Below are 19,539 nucleotides of genomic sequence, written 5' to 3'. Positions count from 1 at the left end.
ATTTACATTCAAATGTTTGCACTTTCATTGCTAACAGTTGCCAGATGAAATTCACATTGAAAAACCAAATATTACCTGACACAGTTATGCTTTAATTTCTCCCCACAATTATTTTTAATATAAAGAGATTTTATTTACTTCCTGCTGAAGTGCTTCCCATATCAGGTACGCATGCCAGTGTCAGTAAACAAGATGTTGACTAAAGTCTGTCTTTTGCCCAGGGGAACTCTACACAATATGGCTTCCAAATTATCTGAAAGATACATGTCTGTACCCCTCAGAAGTCTATCTGCAATGACTATGAAGGAATTCTGTGAGAGATTTATTCTTCTGCTGGGCAATTACCCCGTATCTGGAACCGTCCAACAGTCTGCCACTTTGTGTTTAATTGGAATTCTCCAAAGTTTCCAACACTACTTAACTGGTTAATTAGCAGTAAATGTGAGAGAGAGAAATTCTCTTGTAACTACTGGATAATTATGCATCTGATTCCCTTCCTATAACTTCTCATTGAATTCCCTTGACTGCTGAAACCCTCTTACCTGAGCCAGCTGTCTCCCTGACCGGATTTACCCTATTACCTGTCTGCCACCCAACCAAATTACACACCTGCCATCCAAACTGCTCACTCAGCTGTCATCCTGCCCTTGCATCACCTGCCACCCTACTCCCTTGCCCACCCAGTTACCCTTGTATCCAATTGCTTTACTTATCTCTGTAACTTCTTAAGGATGCTTTGGGATGTTTAAGCCTTGTTACAATACTGAAAAATGGCAGAAAGTGCTGTTAAAATGGACTGTGTTTGTACGAGACTCTCTTTGCTGCTCCCTGAGAGGATTTCTGTTTGCAACAGTTGGAAAGGATCCCACATCAAAGACAGGCCCAAAACATCTGAGCCAATTAAGAATGGAATAGAATCCCTCCAGTATGGAAGCAGGCCATTTTGCCCATTGAGTCCACACTGACCCTCTGAAGAGCATCCCACCCAGACTCACACCACCCCCCCGCCCCCCCACCCTGTCACCCCACATTTCCCATGGCTAATCCATCTTGGCTACACATCCCTGGACACTGTAGGCAATTTAGTATGCCTAATCCACCTAACCTGCACGTCTTTGGACTGTCAGAGTGAACTGGACCATCTGGCAGAACCCATGCAGACACAGGGAGAATGTGCAAACTCCATTCAGATAGTCGCCCCAGGCTGGAATTGAACCCAGCTCCAAACCGTTTCCCTCCACTTCACCTGACAAAGGAGTCGTACTCTGAAAACTTGTGATTTCAGATAAATCTGTTGGACTATTGGCAAGAGTCATGTGACTTCTGACTGAGTAACATTGCTAATTAATGCCAAATTCATCGACTGTATTCTAGTGCCTACTAGAAAAAGGACACAGAATTTCCATCACTTTGACGTGTATTTGAATGGATGTCTCATAGGTGAAACATCATTTGTTCTTTCCACTTGTAGTATCAAAGCAGGGTTCAGTGCTGGATCCTTAACTATTTACAATCCACATTAATGATTTTGATGAGGAAGTCTGTATTGTAGCCAAGGAGATAGCAGGAACTGCCGATCTTGGAGAATCTGAGATAACGTGGTGTGAAGCTGGATGAACCCAGTGGGCCAAGCAGCACAAGAGGAGTAGGAAAGCTTGACATTTCGGGTCAGGACCCTTTTTCAGAAATGGGGGAGGGGAAGGGGATTCTGAAATAAATAGGGAGACGGGGAAGCGGAGACAGGTCAAAGAGGCGGGGTTAGAGCCAGTGAAGGTGAATGTAATTGGGGAGTTAGGGGAGGATAGGTCAGTCCAGGGAGGATGGACAGGTCAGGGGGGAGGGATGAGGTTAGTGGGTAAGGGATGGGGGTGGGGCTTGAGTTGGAAGGAATGGTTAGGGGGCAGGAACTAGCTGGGCTGGTTTTGGCATGTGGTCGGTCAAGGGGAGATTTTGAAACTTGTGAAATCCACATTGATACCTTTGGGCTGCAGAGTTCCCAAGCGAAATATGAGGTGTTGTTCCTGCATCTTTCAGGTGGCGTCTTTGTGGCAATGCAGGAGGCCCAGGATGGACATGTCATCTGAGGAGTGGGGGCTGGAATTGAAATGGTTCGCGACTGGGAGGTGTAGTTGTTTGTTGCAAACAGAACGCATGTGTTCCGCAAAGCGGTCCCCAAGCCTCTGTTTGGCTTCCCCGATATAAAGGATGCCATTAATGGGAACAGCGGATACAGTATATAACATTGACAGATGTGCAGGTGAACATCTGTTTGATGTGAAAAGTCTTCCTCAGGCCTGGGATTGCGGTGAGGGGGGATGTATAGGGACAAGTGTAGCACTTGCATCGGTTGCAGGGAAAAGAGCCAGAGGTGGTGGGGCTGGAGGAGAGTGTGGAGCGGATAAGGGAGTCAGGGAGAGTGGTTCCTCCGGAAAGCACATAAGGGTGGGGAGGGAAAAATGTCTTTGGTGGTAGGGTTGGATTGCAGATGGCGGAAATGTCGGAGGATGATGCGTTGGATTTGGAGATTGGTCGGGTGGTACGTGAGGACAAAAGGGATTCTGTTTTGGTTATTATTGCGAATATGGATGAGTGAGGGATGAGTTGTGGGAAATGCGGGAGACATGGTCGAGAGCATTTCTGATCACTGTGGAGGGAAGTTGCGGCTTTTGAAAAAAGAGGACATCTGGGTTGTTCGGGAATGCCTCATCTCGGGAGCAGATGCAGTGGAGGCAAAGGAATTGGGAATAGGGGATGGCATTTTTACAGGAAGGTGGGTGAGAGGAGGAATATTCCAAGTAGTTGTGGGAGTTGGTAGGTTTAAAATGGATATCGGTTTCCAGGTGGATGCCAGAGATGAAGACAGAGAGGTCCAAAAGGAGAGAGAGGTGTCAGAGATGGTCCAGGTAAACTTAAGGTTGGGGTGGAAGGCGTTAGTGAAGTGGATGAACTGTTCGAGCTCCTCGTGGGAATACGAGGTGGCGCCGAAACAGCCATCAATGTAACGGAGGAAGAGATGGGGGATAGGGCCAGTGTAGCTTTGGAAGAGCAATTGTTCCACGTACCCTACAAAGAGGCAGGCAGAGCTTGGGCCCATGCGGGTACCCATGGCCACCGCCTTTGTCTGTAGGAAGTGGGAGGAATTAAAGGAGAAGTTGTTGAGGGTGAGGACGAGTTCGGGTAAGCGGATGAGGGTGTCAGTGGAGGGGGACTGGCCGGGTCTGTGGGACAGGAAGAAGTGGAGAGCTTTTAGGCCATCAGCATGGGGAATCCTGGTATATAGGGACTGGATGCCCAGAGTGAAAATGAGGTGTTGGGGACCGGGGAATTGGAAGTTCTGGAGGAGGTGGAGAGCATGCGTGGTGTCATGGACATAGGTAGGGAGTTCCTGGACCAAAGGGGCGAAAATGGAATCCAGATAGGTGGAGATGAATTCGGTGGGGCAGGAGCAGGCGGAGACAGTGGGTCGACTGGAGCAGTCAGGTTTGTGGATTTTGGGAAGGAGACAGAAGCGGGCGGTGCGGGTTTGAGGAACGATGAGGTTAGAGGCTGTGGGTGGGAGGTCACCTGAGGTGATGAAGTTGTGGATGGTTTGGGAGATAGTAGTTTGGTGCTCGGGGTTGGGGTCATGATCCAGGGGATGGTGGGAGGAGGTGTTGGAGAGTTGGCATCTGGCCTCAGTAATGTAGAGGTCAGTGCACCATACTACAACTGCGCCTCCCTTGTCTGCGGGTTTAATGATGAGTTTGGGATTGGAGCGGAGGGAGTGGAGGGCTGCATGTTCTGTGGGAGAGAGGTTGGAGTGGGTGAGAGGGGTGGTGAGGTTGAGATGATCGATACCACGAACACAGAGATGAAGAGGTTGAGGGAGGGTAGGAGGCCTTGGGGTGGTGTCCAGAAGGAGGGGATGCTTTGGAGGCGGGAGAAGGGGTCAGTAGAGGGACGGTTAGTTTCATGATTAAAGAAATAAGTGTGGAGGCAGAGGCGGCGGAAAAACTGCTCAATATTTAGACGAGTTATATTCATCAATGTGTGGGTGGAGGGGCCACAGGTGAGCACCTTACTGAGGACTGACCATTGGTCCTCAGTAAAGGGGAGGCCTGGGTCGATGGTGAGTACTCGGCAGGACTCTGTAGTATTGTTATGTCTCGAGATGCTGGCTGTGAAGGTGGTGGGCAGCGTGACCTCGGCGATGGACGGGGCGATGTCGCCAGTGGGCAGAGTGACGTCGCCAGTAAGCAGAGCGGCATCAGCTGGCAAATCGGGAATGTTAGTGGAAGTAGCATCCTCGATGTTTGTGTTGGTGGCAGCGGCATCCTCGATATCTGTGTCGGCCTCAGAAACAAAGGCAGCGGCGGCATGAACAGCGTGGATGATGACGTTGGTTGTACCGGAAGTGGCGTACCAGGTGACAGCGAATGTGACATCATCCGTGATGCTCTGAAGGTGGCCACATGGCTAATGGCGGCGGGCAAATGGTGGGGAAGGCTCTGGGTTTGGTGGCAAGCACCAGTGAGTTTAAAGTACTTTAGGTTTTTACAATCTAATAAAGCCAAATAAAATTGAGAGTTCAGGTTGTGGATCTTATGAAGGATAAAAAACAGGAGAGGTCCTTTGCAGGTCTGGGAGAGGGAGGCTCTGAGTTGGGGTAGGCTTGATATGAGTATCTTGAGATGCTGGCACATTGCAGCAAGTGTGTATTTCAAAAGTCGCAGCGAGAAACGTTTCTGTAGGAGAGCAACGTTCTGACTGTAGCGGTCGCCGCAGTTGCTGGACACAAGACTGTGCAAAACAAGAGAGACAGTTTGATACAGGGAATAAAGTTTGGTGTAAGAATCATGAAAATAGCCTTGCATGGGTAAGAGGCATGGTTGAAGTGAGGTTAGGACTAGTGACATAAATTTCAGGTAGGTGCAACAGTTTTAAACAAGCATGTTGACTATATGAAAGCCTTACATTTGCAAACAGTGTGGACAAAATGTGCTCGGTCCTCCAGAAAGACTGCCAGAACTTGTGGGTTCACCCACTCTGACAAACATTGACAGTTGTCAGAATCTGAGACCAAAGAGAGCCAGTTGATGTTCTGGACTTCCAGAAGACCTTTGACAAGGTGCCACACAGGAGACTGCTGAACAAGATAAGGGCCCAAGGTGTTAGTGGCTTCTGTACTAACATGGATGGAAGACTGGCTGTTTGGCAGAAAGCTGAGAGTGTGGGGATAAAATAGTCCTTTGCAGGATGGCAGCCAATGACTAGTGGTGTTCCACAAGTGCCAGTGTTGGGACCACAACTTTTCACTTTATACATTAATTTAATGATCTAGATAAAAGAACTGAGGGCATTTTGATTAAGTTTGCAGATGATATAAAGATAGGAGAAGAGATAGGTCATGTTGAAGAGACAAAGAATTGGCAGATGGAAAACAATGTGGAAAAGTGAGAGGTCATGCACTTTGGTAGGAAGAATAGAGACATTGACTATTTTCTAAATGGGGAGAAAATTCATAAATCTGAAAGGCAAAGGGACTTGGGAGTCCCAGCCCAGGATTCTTTTAAGTTTAATTTTCGTTGAGTTGGTAGTTAGGAAGGCAATTAACAATGTTGCCATTTATTTCAGGAGGACTTCTGGGGCTTTATAAAGATCTGGTCAAATCACATTTGGAGTATTGAGAGCAGTTTTGTCCCCATATCTCAGGAAGGATGTACTGGCCCTAGAACAGTTCCAGAGCAGGTTCATGAGAATGATTGCAGCAATGAAAGGCTTAACATATGAGGAACATTTGAAAACTCTGTGTTTATACTCAATCAAGTTTAGAAAATTGAGGGGGGATCTAATTGAAACCTACAGAATACTGAATGTCCTGGACATTGGAAAGATGTTTCCATTAGCAGGAGAGACTAGGACTCAAGGGCACAGCCTTAGAGTAAAGGAAGATCCTTTAGAAAGAGAATAATGAGAAACTTCAGTCAGAGAGTGGTGAATCTATAGAATTCATTGTTACTGAAGGCTGTGGAGGCCAGGTCATTGAGTATATTTAATACAGAGACAGCTAGGTTCTTGGTTGTCAAAGGGATCAAGGGTTATGGGGAGAAAGTAGGGAAATGGGGTTGAGAAACTTATCAACCATGATTGAATGGCAGAGCAGACTTGGTAGGTCAAATGGCCTAATTTCCTTTCCTTTCTTTTATGGTCTTATTGATCTGTTGGATCTAGCCACCTCAGTGCCTTTGCCACTGGAAGAAGAGAGTGTGACGATACTATGGCTTTAAGAGATATAATTTGTCCTAGTGTTTTTTAAAGTGAGATTGAGACAGAGGTGAAGTACGGTTTGTTCCAGACCAAGAAAGTAAACAGCTTGTTAGGCCTTGGGATTTTTTTTATTAAAGCTGGAACAACAGAAGCAGCATGAATGGGTATAGTCAGGATCCCACACAACCTGGGTTTTAGTTTGGTTTTAACAGTTGTCTGTGGAATCTCTCTATCTCTCTCTCTATCTCTCTCTCACTCTCTCTCTATCTCTCTCGCTCTCTCTCTCTCTCTTCCCCCCCCACCCCCCCACTTCTTTCTTCTTCTCTCTTGCTCACTCTCACTTGCTGCTATAACCTAAATGCTTGGGTCTTCACTCTCTGCTGGAATCACATGAGAAAAAAAAATCTATTTTACTCACATTGTCTTTGCCAAGTGTATGTTTGTGGAATATTATGAGATTGGAGCTGTTGCTGTTTATGTTGTTAAATAGCCCACTGTTCTGTTAAGGTTTTTGATAATGTTAAGGTTATACTAATTATTCTTTCTTTTGTTGGTGTATTGCCAAAGGGTAAGGATAAAGTGTGTTTTGCTTAAAGCAGAGTAGTGTAAGCAATTGGATTACATGTGGAAAAACAGCAACTTACCCTTGCTTTTAAAAAAGATAAACATTAGCGTCTAGGCTACCTTATTGATATATTTGAGGGGTTTTGGTCTGGCCCATAACAAGAGTGAAGTTCTACCGAGGTGCTCCCAGCATAAGAGTAAAGCCCCTTTGTATTACGTGCCACCCATATAGGACACTGAGTTGGAGGAACTTGAACTGGTGCTAAAGGCATGTCCAAGTACTCAGAGGGAGAGGGATGTAGTGATTGCAATGAGGTCATCCAAATGGACCTCATAGAAAATGAGTTCCTTGATTAGGGCTGTTAATGTAGTCCAATCAGCGAGCCCTAGTTGACATAAAAAAGGTGAGTGTTAGAGATACTGCCAATCTGATAGCTAACTCTGAAGAGGCAGTACTAACGTCAAGGACTGTTCATGTGTAAATAACGGGTGACTTGGTGATGGGATACCAAGCTCTGGGGAGTTATTTTGAGAATCATTACAGAAATTAGGATTCTGGACAGACTAGATGGGGAGAACTGTGCTGTTTAATGTATTAATGTAAACTAGGTAGCGCAGTTTTAAGGTAACTAGCAAAAGAAACAATAGTGACAGAATGATAGCTTTTGTCATTGTTAAAGTGGTTAAGATCTAGAATTCATTGTCTGAGAACCAAATAGGGGGAGTGGTATTTGAGGCTATTTTGAAAATTGTTGTCACCAATGCCCTTTTAGGAGAAAACGTGCATATTTTATTTTGGTGTGATAGCCTGCCAGTTCATCTGGGATACAATTTCATGATTAAACAACTAACTGTCAGTAAATGATCATGTGACCAGATTGCCTGGGAAATAAACAAGAGGGAGCAATTTGTCAACATAAGTTAATTACGAAGATCTGATTCTATTTGGAAGCCATTCAAATTTCAGAACAAGCTGGCTGAAGGAGAGAAGGCATTCTTCTTCAACAGTGGTCAGTCAAGATCTTGTGTGATGGCTAAAACAATTAAAAATCTTGTTAACTGTAGGACTCCTAATGGTGAGTTGAATTTCATGGATAGCCAAGGATTGCGTGTGCAGAAACGTGTGTGTGCAGGTGTATATCTGTGTCTATACATAAACAGCTTGGTAAATATGCAGCTACTACTGATGTCAACACTTTAGGACAACAGATGGAATGGTGGGGACCAAGGGAAAGGCAGTGATGGATCATCCATTTCACACTTCTGCTTGAAGATAATTGAAAATGCTTCTGCCCTGTCTTTTGTAATAGACCATTTGCTGCTCACCCATTATTCGTGCTGACCTATTATGCATTTATCTGATTAAACCTTTGATTACTCCTAATCCTTTGATTTCTGCACGATGACATTAAATGAACTATGTTCTGTGTATCACATCAGCAGCAGATACTGAGGAGTTGGTAATGCTAAATTGTATGTTTCACGCAATTCTAAGTTAATGTGAGGAGAAAGGTGTAAGTTTTGATTTTAACTGCTTAAGGAAAATTAGTTATTGCGTGACTATATAGCGAACTTAATACTTCCTTGACCGACAGATAAAAGACTAACTTGACACCATCCCAAAAGTAGAATGCATTCAGAATACAAGATGCAAGTATTCATTCTGTGATAAGTAAAGTTATTGCTACAATATAATTGCTTAAAGCAGAATACATGGGAACATTTTCTCTGAAAGAACCTTTGTGTTCTTTTATGTCTCACTGTTCTTCAAAGACCCTTTGTTCTGGTCTGATAGTGCAGATGACCTTGAAAGCCTGTGGATACAGTCTTTCCTTGCTTTACAAAACATGAACAAAGATGTCTTTCTAAGAATTTGGACATGATTATGATTTGCCTAATTTTAATCTCTTAACTAGACAGTCATCGAATTAATAATGTGGGCTCTGTTAACATCCATTTATTTCCAACTATTAGTTTTCCTAGACACAAGATTCAGTAACATATTTAAAAGGCATACAGTTTAATGCAGGTACTTTGAGTATTGAACTGGAATTGAAGGAATGACAGCTAAGACACATGTAACTAGGATAAACTGATTGTTGATAGAAAAATTAATCGATTATTTTCATGAATAATTGTTATACATGCATTTGTCATTTTTTTTATGTCAAAAGTAGTGCTGCAGGATACGAGATGATTTGAGGAGCCTATATTATACTGTTTGGCTGAGGAAATGCATGTTTGAATAGAATGTGTGTCTTGTAAACAGAATTTTCAGAAAACATATATGAAGGCGCATTTTTTGAACTATTTAAATATTTACTTGAGACTACTGGTGAATGTGCAGGCATTGTTAAGTTTCATTGCTTGAGAAATGAGCCAAATTAAAAACCTTTCCACAACCTAGACTGATTTTTCTAACGGTGGTGCGAGACAGAGAGTTCATAGCTTTTTTATGAACAGCACTCAGTCGGGCAGCTTTAAGTGATGGGATTGTCAGACTGAGTGCTAGAAAGAAGAAAAAGACAGAGATGAAAGCTTTTCTTGTATTATGCCGCAATGTTACCATGGTAACTTCCAGGCTACATGGACACTCGAGCCATTTCATAACCCTGAGTACATATAGTATGGAAACTGCTGGTGTGTAAAGCAGGTTTTTCAACCAGTGTTGTTACAAGAGAGCAATGACACTCTCCGTTTAATGCCTGTCTAATTTGGTAGTGCGATTATTCCATTGAAAATATGTTGGATGTGTGACAATTGTCTGTCTTTTGTATAAATAAAGAAGATATACATATTGTAGACATGCCATCTACGTTGAATTATATTGCAAAAAGATGAACACCTTGTTTCATACAATAGAATTGGACAAGTGATTCTATGTCTCTTGCTTCAGCATCATGAAAGGAAGACAGTGATGGGTTATGGATATTGCTGCAATTATGATATTTGACTTCCTTCATTGTTCAAAAGTGTGAAGTGATTGATTGTTAGGTAGCACTGTAGTGCATGTGTATTTATGTATTAAATAAATCATTTTATATATATGTCTTTATGTTGTAGGATGAAAAGTTAGGGAAAGTACCACACTTTTCACACAATAAGCTAATTATTCTCAACGAAACCCCAGCCCTAAACTGATATAACAATGCCATTTGTAATTACCCATTGTTATTTTTAAGATTAATGAGGCACAAAGTACATGTGGATTAGCTTTTTTTCTCATTAGCATAAATTTATGCTATTCTCAATAGATGCTTCTCTATGGAGCCAGTCTCCCCTTCCTGGGGTTAAGTTAACAATTGATAGTAAGCCATTGCTGCCGATTTGTGCATTGGCTAATTTGTTTAACATTCGCTCCTGCTATAAAGTCTGGTTATTTTCTCTTGACATGGAGGGCCCTTGACTGATTTTCAACATAGAACCAAATGATAAATTACATTTTCAAATCTGATGATTGAACTTTGGATTTGGCATTTGTTCAGCTCAATTGATTAAAATATAACTGAGGTATGTAAGATTAATGTCCATGGTGGAGAACACGATATGGTGATTCCACTAGTTAAAAGCCAAATATTTCAATTTAAATATTTAGCGAGATCAAGTTTTTTTTAAACAATAGAAACAGATCTGAATTCAAAACATTCAACTGCTACCTATTCTGTATATTAATTTGCATCATTTATTCAATCCTTATAACACTTATTGCGTATTGTTGGTAAAATTGTTGAATACAAAATTCATACGTGGCCTACTTGTGTTTCTAAGTGTGTACCTGTTGCTGTAAATGAACAGTGCCCGGAAATTAAAATCAAACAGCATGGAATTTTTATAGCCTGCAAATTGTGCTGGTGAAAAATTTTAATTTTGCATTTTTAAAAATCCACACTGTAAAATCTAACTATAAAATCTATCACAGGATGTTATAATATTGTTAGTTTTGTTTTATTATGTAATTAAAATGAATGAAATAGCTTAATTTTCCCAATCAAATTGATGATGACAATTCTAAAGATTTTCTTAAACTATTATGTACATCAGTAAGCACTAATTGCCTTGTGTCCCTAGTTGATTCTTTGGATTGATATTCCATGTTTGCTGTAAATGTAGCTGTTTAAAGAAACATGTTTATGAGGAGCTGCATCTCTAATTATCTTCAAGTGTTGGTAATTTTGCATAGAACCAGCTATTTTGTTTCACGGCAACAAAAACCACAAATGTTTTGAGAGAAATTGCTCATGCCTTAACATGGAACTTGCTTGATTTCCAGATTTTACAGACTACTTTGAAGTATACATAATTGTACTTTAGGTTTCCTGCTTTTCAGAATGCTAGTTGTGGGAAAATATCCATTCAAAATGAAAACATTTTGAGGCTAGCACGAATATCCTTGTGAAAAGGTACTCAGTTGAGAAATTCAATATAATTTTTTAATTAATGTCATCTATGTTGTTAAAATTCAAAATCAAAATGTAAATTGTCAAGTAAATGCCTTACTGTTGATTTTGGCACAATCATCTGCCTTAAGGGCACCTAGTTTGTTAATTCCCTTTTAAATAACTTTTCTTTTAAATATAAAAATCAGGGCTGGAACACTGTGCATGTTTGCTGCTAACCAAAATCTCACCAACCAAATTAAAAGAGTTAAGGAGTTGGTCAACAATAACTTCCAAGACCTACACTCTCTGCTTGATTACACACCAATGGTAAGGAAGATTTTGACTGCGTATAATACTAAGATATTATGCATTTTTAATGAAGTATTATTTACAGAAAAGCAAGTAATTTTTTTTTAATTTCAGCAACTAAATTACATTGCACAACAATACAGCATTGCTAAGAACAACGCACTGTCTGATATTAACAGTAAGTAATCTTTTTTGTTTAATTCTGCTAAGTAAACCTATAACCTTCTGTTTTACTGGACATTATGCACCTCAGTGCTCAATGTCTTAGACATTAGTTATTATACAGGATCATTTCATTGGCATATCAGTTTTCATGAAGAAAATCTTTTGTTCTTAACAATAGTTTTACTTATGATCGCTGTAACTGCCAGTGCCACTGGCAAAAATTTTTGTTTGCTGTACCTCACTTAAAAAGAATTGTTTTTCAAAAACAAATTTCAAATCGATCTTTTTTGATGCTGACCTTAGATTGTTAAAGGGAATGAAACTAAGAGTTCAAGAGTATATTTCCAGCAAGAGTTCCATAAACATGAGGGAATCATGTCTGCATTGGCTTGAAGACTTAACTATTTTTCCTCCTGAGGTCAGTTGATAAGAAATTATACTTTTCATGTAATGGCATACATACCTCTCAGGTTATCACGTGAGCAGTGTACAAGAAACAATTAAAAACTTGTATTGTTGAAATCAAAGAGAAAACGATTGTGATTAGTAGTTGATCAGTCAGAATCTGTAAATCGGAGAAAGAACAAATGTACCAACAGAAGAACGACACAATAAGAACAAAAATAGACCATTCAAGTCTGCTCTGCCATTCAATAAGATCATGGCTGATCTGTTTGTGTTTTAAATTCCACATTTCCATTTATCTCCAATGACGTTTGAGTCCTGTGCCCAACAAGAATCTATTCACTTCTTTCCTAAAATACTGAATATTCAATATTTAATATTTGATTAAGGTTTCAAAGGCATAATCCCTTCTGAGAGAAATCAAATTTCCCAATCTTTGTCCTGAAAGAATGATTCCTGTCTATAAAGCAACACCTAGTTCTGGATTCATCCACAAGAGGAAACATCCTTTCAATGTTCACCTTGTCAAGACCATTCAGGGTCTTATTCATCTCAATCAGGTCACCCCTTACCTTTCTAAACGCGTGAAAACAAGAGCAGATTGTCCAGTTAATCCTCATTGGACAACCATTCATTCCAGGCATTGAAGTAATAAACCTCCTGTGAACTGTCTCCAATGCATTTACGTCGCTCCTTAAATAAGGAGTTAAAAATTACACACAGTACTCAAGATGTGGTGTCCCCAATGCCATGTTTAACTGAAGCAGAACATCCTTACTTTTATGTTCAATTCTTTTCTTAATAAAGGATAGAATCCCATTATTCTTCTTGATTGCATGCCATCCCTGCATACTAACCATTGTGACTCATTGACCAGAATACCTAAATCTCTCTAAACCTTGGAATTGCCACAGTCATTCTCCATTTAAGTAATAATTTTATTTTAATTCTTCTTGCTAAACTGAATAACTTCACAATTATACTCCATCTGACAGATTTTTTGCCCTCTCACCCATCAGCAATAAACTGTTAAATGACGTGAGTATAGTATGTTATGATGCACTGCAGAAGTGCACTGGAAATCAATTATTGCAATTCCAGGAATCATCACAAAAGTTATAGATGTTAAAATAAGTGCAAAAGCTCCCCAAAGTATTGGGTTGTCAGACACAGGCTGATAGAAAGCACAGACCAGGATTTGGTATTTGAGAAGAACAACTAATTATTGCAAGTATTAGACTTTAGATACAGGTTAACAGACAGCAAAAATAGTTTTCAGCAGAGGAAAACTAGGAGGCAATTCAGTGTTTTCTATTAACATGTTGGTGAGGTGATCCTAATGATGAGATGATCTTAAGAAGGTCAGAACACTGCTTTCCATTCCTCTTTTTTCAGATTTTTCCATAGGTGTGTAAGCAACACAAAGTGGCTGGTTTGTCTGTAAATGATATAACTTATCAGTTAAAATTCACAGCTCACAATAATTGCTGAAGGAATGAAAAACTGGTTTTCTCCAAGCTTAAGAGATAATGGGAACTGCAGATTTCTCCAAGCTTAAAATGGGTTTTGACAGTGGAGAACAGAGAGACAGCTCCTGTGCTGGTGTAGATGAAAACATTTATTCAGTCCAGGTTGTTCAGTGACCTGAGAACCAATCACAAGGTTGTTGGCAGGCACAGGGCTATTGTTATCAATAACTGGTTACTAGTCCATAGATCAATCAACTTTTTGTTGGTACCCAGCTGTATCTGTACTCAGAAATCATCAGCTCCAATTCACCTTTAACCACTTCAACTATTGCTTGTTCAAGTAGCTGTTTACATGATCGTTCCCATGAGTGTCAGATTACTTGTTTTTCAGCCATGGTTGCCCCTCTGTTTTTTCCTTCCTTGGGATGAATTTCTGCTGGGTCTCTTGATTTACCCCTGAGACTCCAGATATTGTTGCTGCACTGTTTTCCCTGCTAGGCTCCCCTTCCTATCAACTCTGGTCAGCTCCTCCCTTATGTCTTTGTAATACCGTTATATCTGATTCCAGCTTCTCCCTCAAGCTGCAAGGTGAATTCTATTGTGCTATGGTCACTGTCCCCTACAGCTTCTTTCACCTTAAGTTCCCTAAACAAGTCTACCTCATTACACATTATCAAATCCAGAATTGCCTGTTCCCTACTGGGCTCTACTATAAACTGCTCTAAAAAACTATCTCGTTGGCATTTCACAAATTCCTTCTCTTGAGATCTGCTGTCAAATTGATTTTATCAGTCCATCTGGATATTGAAGTCTCCCATGATTATTGTAACAGTGCCTTTCAATTTGCTGATTCATTTTTTTACCCACATCCTGATTACTGGTTGAGAGGCCTGTAAATAATTCTCATCAGGTTCTTTTTCCCTTTGAGCTCCTCAAATCTTATAGAGGCTTATAAAGTCATCAGGAGCATGGATAGGTGAATAGCCAAAGTCTTTTTCCCAAGAGTTGGAAATTCAAAAACGAGAGGCCACAGGTGTAAGGTAAGAGGGGAAATATTTAAAAAGGACCTGAGGGGTAACGTTTTCATGCAGAGAGTGATGCATGTATGCATCAAGCTGTCAGTGCTGGAGACAGATTTCTAGAATAATGAGTTCAAATCTAAAGATGACACCTGCAGAAATTTAATCAATTAAATCAAAAGTATCCATAATCAAAAGTGTCAATAATTGTAACCATAAAACTGTTGGAGGAGTTTTGTAAAATATTCTTATGGCTCACTAACGTTCTTTAGGTAAAAAGAAGCCTGCTTCCCTTATCCAGGCTAGCCTATTTGGAACCCTTGACTTTGCTTTGCTATTGTATCCTCATCGATATATTTTTCATCACTTACGGAAAGCTTTAAAATGTTCTAATGGTAATATTTCTAATTTCAGTTTGAGGCAAAGGTGTTTACTTCTTAACAAAAATGTAGTTATGCTGACCATCACTGACATAGTAATAGACTGGCTTTGCAAGTTTCTCAGTTTCATCGTAAGGCAAGTGATAGTAAATACAAAACTTATTGACAAAGTCCATACCCCACCAATGAATTAAAAATAAATATCTCTCAAATCAAGGTTTTACAAATAGACCCATCATGTATTTGTGATATGCACTTGTGTACAATGTTCAACACTTGTTAATCTCAAATGCATTGAATTATATCTATAAATATAGCTTTATGCAATAATAAGAAATAAATTTGTTACACTGTCCCACATAAAAATCAATAAAGATCAATAAAAATTGCATGAAGCAATATTTGCATCATGTCAGTTTTTTTCAGTCCTTCTGTAGCTACTGTGTTGATATTGGTATTCCATATCATAAATGTGAAAAATATTCATAGAGTATTATATTCTGGCTGTCCACATTTGGTACCAAACAAGAGCAATTTGAAATTAAAATCCTCAGATTTGGATTTTTCCCCTCATTTGTACTTGGCAAAATATAATTTTCAATTCAGATGTACCCATATTTCCACATGGTATTTTGTGTATTCAATTTGAAGTATATAAGTGGCATGTTTTGTGGCTTTGACTGTCTTGTCCATCAAAATTTGGAAAAGAGAAGTTCATTTAATTTGGAACTTTTAAGTACTTTCAGATGGTAGGTGGTTAAGATGGACATCAACTCCAGCCTTCAATTTCTATTAACTATAAATTGGAAATTCATTTACCTGCCTTGCATTTATATAAGGCTCATGATCCAATTATTCTGACTATAAATAGAATGTAACTAAAATAAATGTTAACTGGGACACAAGATAACAAAGTGTGGAGCCGGATGAACATAGCAGGCCAAGCAGCATCTCAGAAGCACAAAAGCTGACGTTTCGGGCCTAGACCCTTCATCAGAGAGGGGTGATGAAGGGTCTAGGCCCGAAGGGTCTCTGATGAAGGGTCTAGGCCCGAAACGTCAGCTTTTGTGCTCCTGAGATGCTGCTTGGCCTGTTGTGTTCATCCAGCTCCACACTTCGTTATGTTGGATTCTACAGCATCTGCAGTTCCCATTATCACTATTAACTGGGACACAGGTTGGATGAGAAAAGATATTGTTATCTTTTGTTTTATTTAGTCCATTTGCAGGAAAACCTGCAAAGAACGAGCTGTGTCAATGCAAAGCTTGCTATGAACAAACTGCACAGCTGATCTTAAATAAAAAGGTGTAGAGCTGGATGAACACAACAGGCCAAGCAGCATCAGAGGAGCAGGAAAACTGATGTTTCGGGCCTACACCCTTCTTCAGAAATGGAGGAGGGGAAGGGGATTCTGAAATAAATAGGGGGAGAGGGCGAGGCGGATAGAAGATGGATAACGGAGAAGATAGGTGGAAAGGAGACAGACAGGTCAAAGAGGCAGGGGTGGAGCCAGTAAAGGTGAGTGTAGGTGGGGAGTTAGGGAGGGGATGGGTCAGTTCAGGGAGGACAGACAGGTCGGGGGGAGGGATGAGGCTAGCAGGTAGGAGATGTGGGTGGGGCTTGAGGTCGGAAGAGGGGATAGGTGGGAGGAAGGACAGGTTAGGGAGGTGGAGATAAGCTGTGCTAGTTTGGCATGCGATAGGGGGAGGGAAGATTTTGAAGCTTGTGAAGTCCACATTGATACCATTGGGCTGCAGGGTTCCCAAGCGAAGTAGGGCGTGCTGTTCCTGCCAGCTTCGGGTGGCATCGTCATGGCACTGTAGGAAGCCCAGGATGGACATGTCATCTAAGGAGTGGGAGGGTGAGTTGAAAAGGTTCGCGACTGGGAGGTGCAGTAATTTGTTTAGGAACTGAGCGCAGGTGTTCCGCAAAGCTGTCCCCAAGCCTCCTCTTGGTTTCCCTGATGTAGAGGAGGCCACATCTGGAACAGCAGATACAGTATACCACATTAGCAGATGTGAAGGTGAACATTTGTTTGATGTGGAAAGTCGTCTTGGGGCCTGGGATGGGGGTGAGGTGGGAGTTGTAGGGGAAGGTGCAACACTTCCTGCGGTTGCAGGGAAAAGTGCCAGGAATGGTGGGGCTGGAGGGGAGTGTGGAGCAGACAAAGGAGCCATGGAGAGAGTGCCCCCTCCGGAAAGCAGATAAGGGTGGGGAGGAAAAATATCTTTCGTATTGGGGTCGGATTGCAGCTGGTGGAAGTGTTGGAGGATGATGCGTTGGATGCGGATGTTGGTGGGGTGGTACGTGAGGAGGAGGAGGATTCTGTTTTGGTTGTTATTGTGGGGAGGGGGTGTGAGGGATGAGTAGTGGGAAATGTGGGAGACACAATAATAAGGTGTGGAGCTGGATGAACACAGCAGGCCAGGCAGCATCAGAGGAGCAGGAAAGCCTGCGTTTCGGGTCTGGACCCTTCTTCTGAAATATCAGTTTTCCTGCTCCTCTGATGCTGCTTGGCCTGCTGTGTTCATCCAGCTGTACACCTTGTCACCTCACATTCTCCAGCATCTGCAGTTCCTATATCTCTGCACAGCTGATCTTGCCTATTTCTGAAAATAAAGCCCTCTACATTAATTCAAAGTGAAAATGTTCTGTACTTTTGAATTAGTGATTGAAAAAGAATTGTATTTCTTGTCCAAGCTGTTTATGCGACACTCCAGAGACCACCATATGTGGTTAATTATCATATGTGCCAGTACATCAGAATAACAAACTCTGTAACATCTGCTGTTTGACATTGAACCTTCAAGACTGACCAATTAGCCTTAGTGTATTTTTGCTTCAGACAGCCAATCACTGCAAAGATTTTGTTTTACTGAAGACTGTTTGTGTGATTGTGTTTGCATATGTTAGGAGATATTTAGAGGGATACTGATTTTTATTTTTATATTAATGGCTGTATGATAATCCAGATATTGCATCTTTATTCAATAATCTTGGTTTTGATTGTAAACCCAATTGTGTTTCAAGAAACCTGATTAATAGATCTTCTGTTTCTGATGTAGATGAGGTATTTAATTGGTCAATTTAGTAACTGGAAAACATATTTTTACATTGCAAACCATGGAGTAGTGAAACTAGAGTGAGGGTACACTCCTCCAGCCTCAGTCTGAACAATTTTTTCATAAAGCTAAATTGTACAGATTTAATTAAACTTATTTGATTATAACCAATGTTGCCTGTGTTTACCTTGTGAAACAGTGTTGAACGAACCAAAAAAACTGTTTCAGGAGTTTTTGAATGATCATTGTCTTGACCTTATTGAGGTCCCTAAAGCAGCAAAGGAGGTAATATTAAACCAACTTCTCCTGGAGGAAGTCACAAAACTTGAGTCATGAAATTGAAAAAATGAAAAGTAAACAGAAATTAAACCAAGTAAACCAATTAAACAGGAGATGGACCAATTAGTTCTACGGCTGAGTGAGATCTTCTTTACAAATTTGGGAATTATAAAACATTGGAAAGAATGTAGATCCAGGGAATGTAAAACCTAAACAGGGTAGTCCTTCACACCACCCTGCTGGCTTGCTAAATTGGTCAACACTCTGAAGAAGGAGCAGGAAATGCAACCCAGCAATCACAGAAACCTTGCAGCTATTTATATGGTGTGTTAATTGCCTGGCCGTCAAATACTCATTCGGGCGGAAGTGCTGTTAAAAGCTTACATGTTAAAACCTCCGTTGAAATCAGAAATGGGAATCCATTCTGATTTTACTCCAGACTCTCTAGCCCAATAAATTAGTTGCCTGAAATCAGCTAACTTCCCTCCTCCCATTCATCATATTTTGAAGGGAAGGGGAAGTCATCCCCTTTACCATCTATCAACTTATTTTGTAAACATTCCTCTCCCTCCTCTATTATTGTGCTCCAATAATTACATCATTAATGTTGTTGAGCTGAATTTCTTCACTTATGTCTTCAATACTGTCACTAAATTATTTAGTTCAAATGTCTTCTGTCCCAAGTACAGTTGGAATTTTTAAAGTCTAAAGCTTGGAGGCCAGAGAATTGATTAACTTGATGCACAATTCTTGTTTTGGACCATTTAATTCTGAAGTTCATAGATGAGCAAGAATTTCATCATTTAAATATTGGAAGGCTGTAAGCAGCTGGCAGCAACAACAATGACTTGCTGGCCTGGATCTTGAAGAAAATGTTAATTGTTTGGCGGAGGCTTGGCTTTGTTTTGGGGTTTTGCTATTGGCTAATTAGAGTCCGTCTGCTCAGGATGTATCCTGAGTGTGGCTATGCAATTGCCTTCATTCAAGTGGCGTTCCCCAGGCTCAGTCGGACAGGCGAGTGTATCAGTTTCCATCGGAATACCCTGCAACTGGTAAGGTCCACTTTCTGCATTTTCCAATGACAAAGCCAGTTGCTGTGCCTGTTGAAGTCCAGTTCAGCTTCAGCTAATAGGAGCTTTTGCATGGTTACATCGTTAATCCCAAATACCAAATGGTTTCTCAGCATGTCGTTACGAGTTAAACCAAAGTCACATGTCTCTGCCAGTTGTCTTAAGCAAGTCAATCCAGACCCACAACAATGT

The 19,539-nt window shown here is 40.9% G+C and overlaps 1 protein-coding gene across 18 annotated transcripts in view; it reads left to right on the top strand.

The window, feature by feature from the left end:
* The window catches only part of LOC125458783 (prominin-1-A-like), a 240,952-nt gene that overhangs the window by 79,854 nt on the left and 141,559 nt on the right, over positions 1-19,539 (top strand). For all 18 annotated transcript variants that reach the window (XR_009445857.1, XR_009445860.1, XM_059646712.1 and 15 more), the window contains 2 exons: positions 11,396-11,516; positions 11,613-11,676. Coding sequence is in view for 16 of the 18 variants with exons in the window: in XM_059646712.1 (XP_059502695.1) it covers positions 11,396-11,516; positions 11,613-11,676 (185 nt within the window). In the remaining 2 variants the exon portion in view is untranslated. The remainder of the gene's footprint in view (positions 1-11,395; positions 11,517-11,612; positions 11,677-19,539) is intronic.

The sequence above is a fragment of the Stegostoma tigrinum genome, chromosome 1, assembly GCF_030684315.1.
Source record: "Stegostoma tigrinum isolate sSteTig4 chromosome 1, sSteTig4.hap1, whole genome shotgun sequence".
Classification (NCBI taxonomy): Eukaryota; Metazoa; Chordata; class Chondrichthyes; order Orectolobiformes; family Stegostomatidae; genus Stegostoma; species Stegostoma tigrinum.
This window is presented reverse-complemented; position numbering and strand designations above follow the sequence as displayed.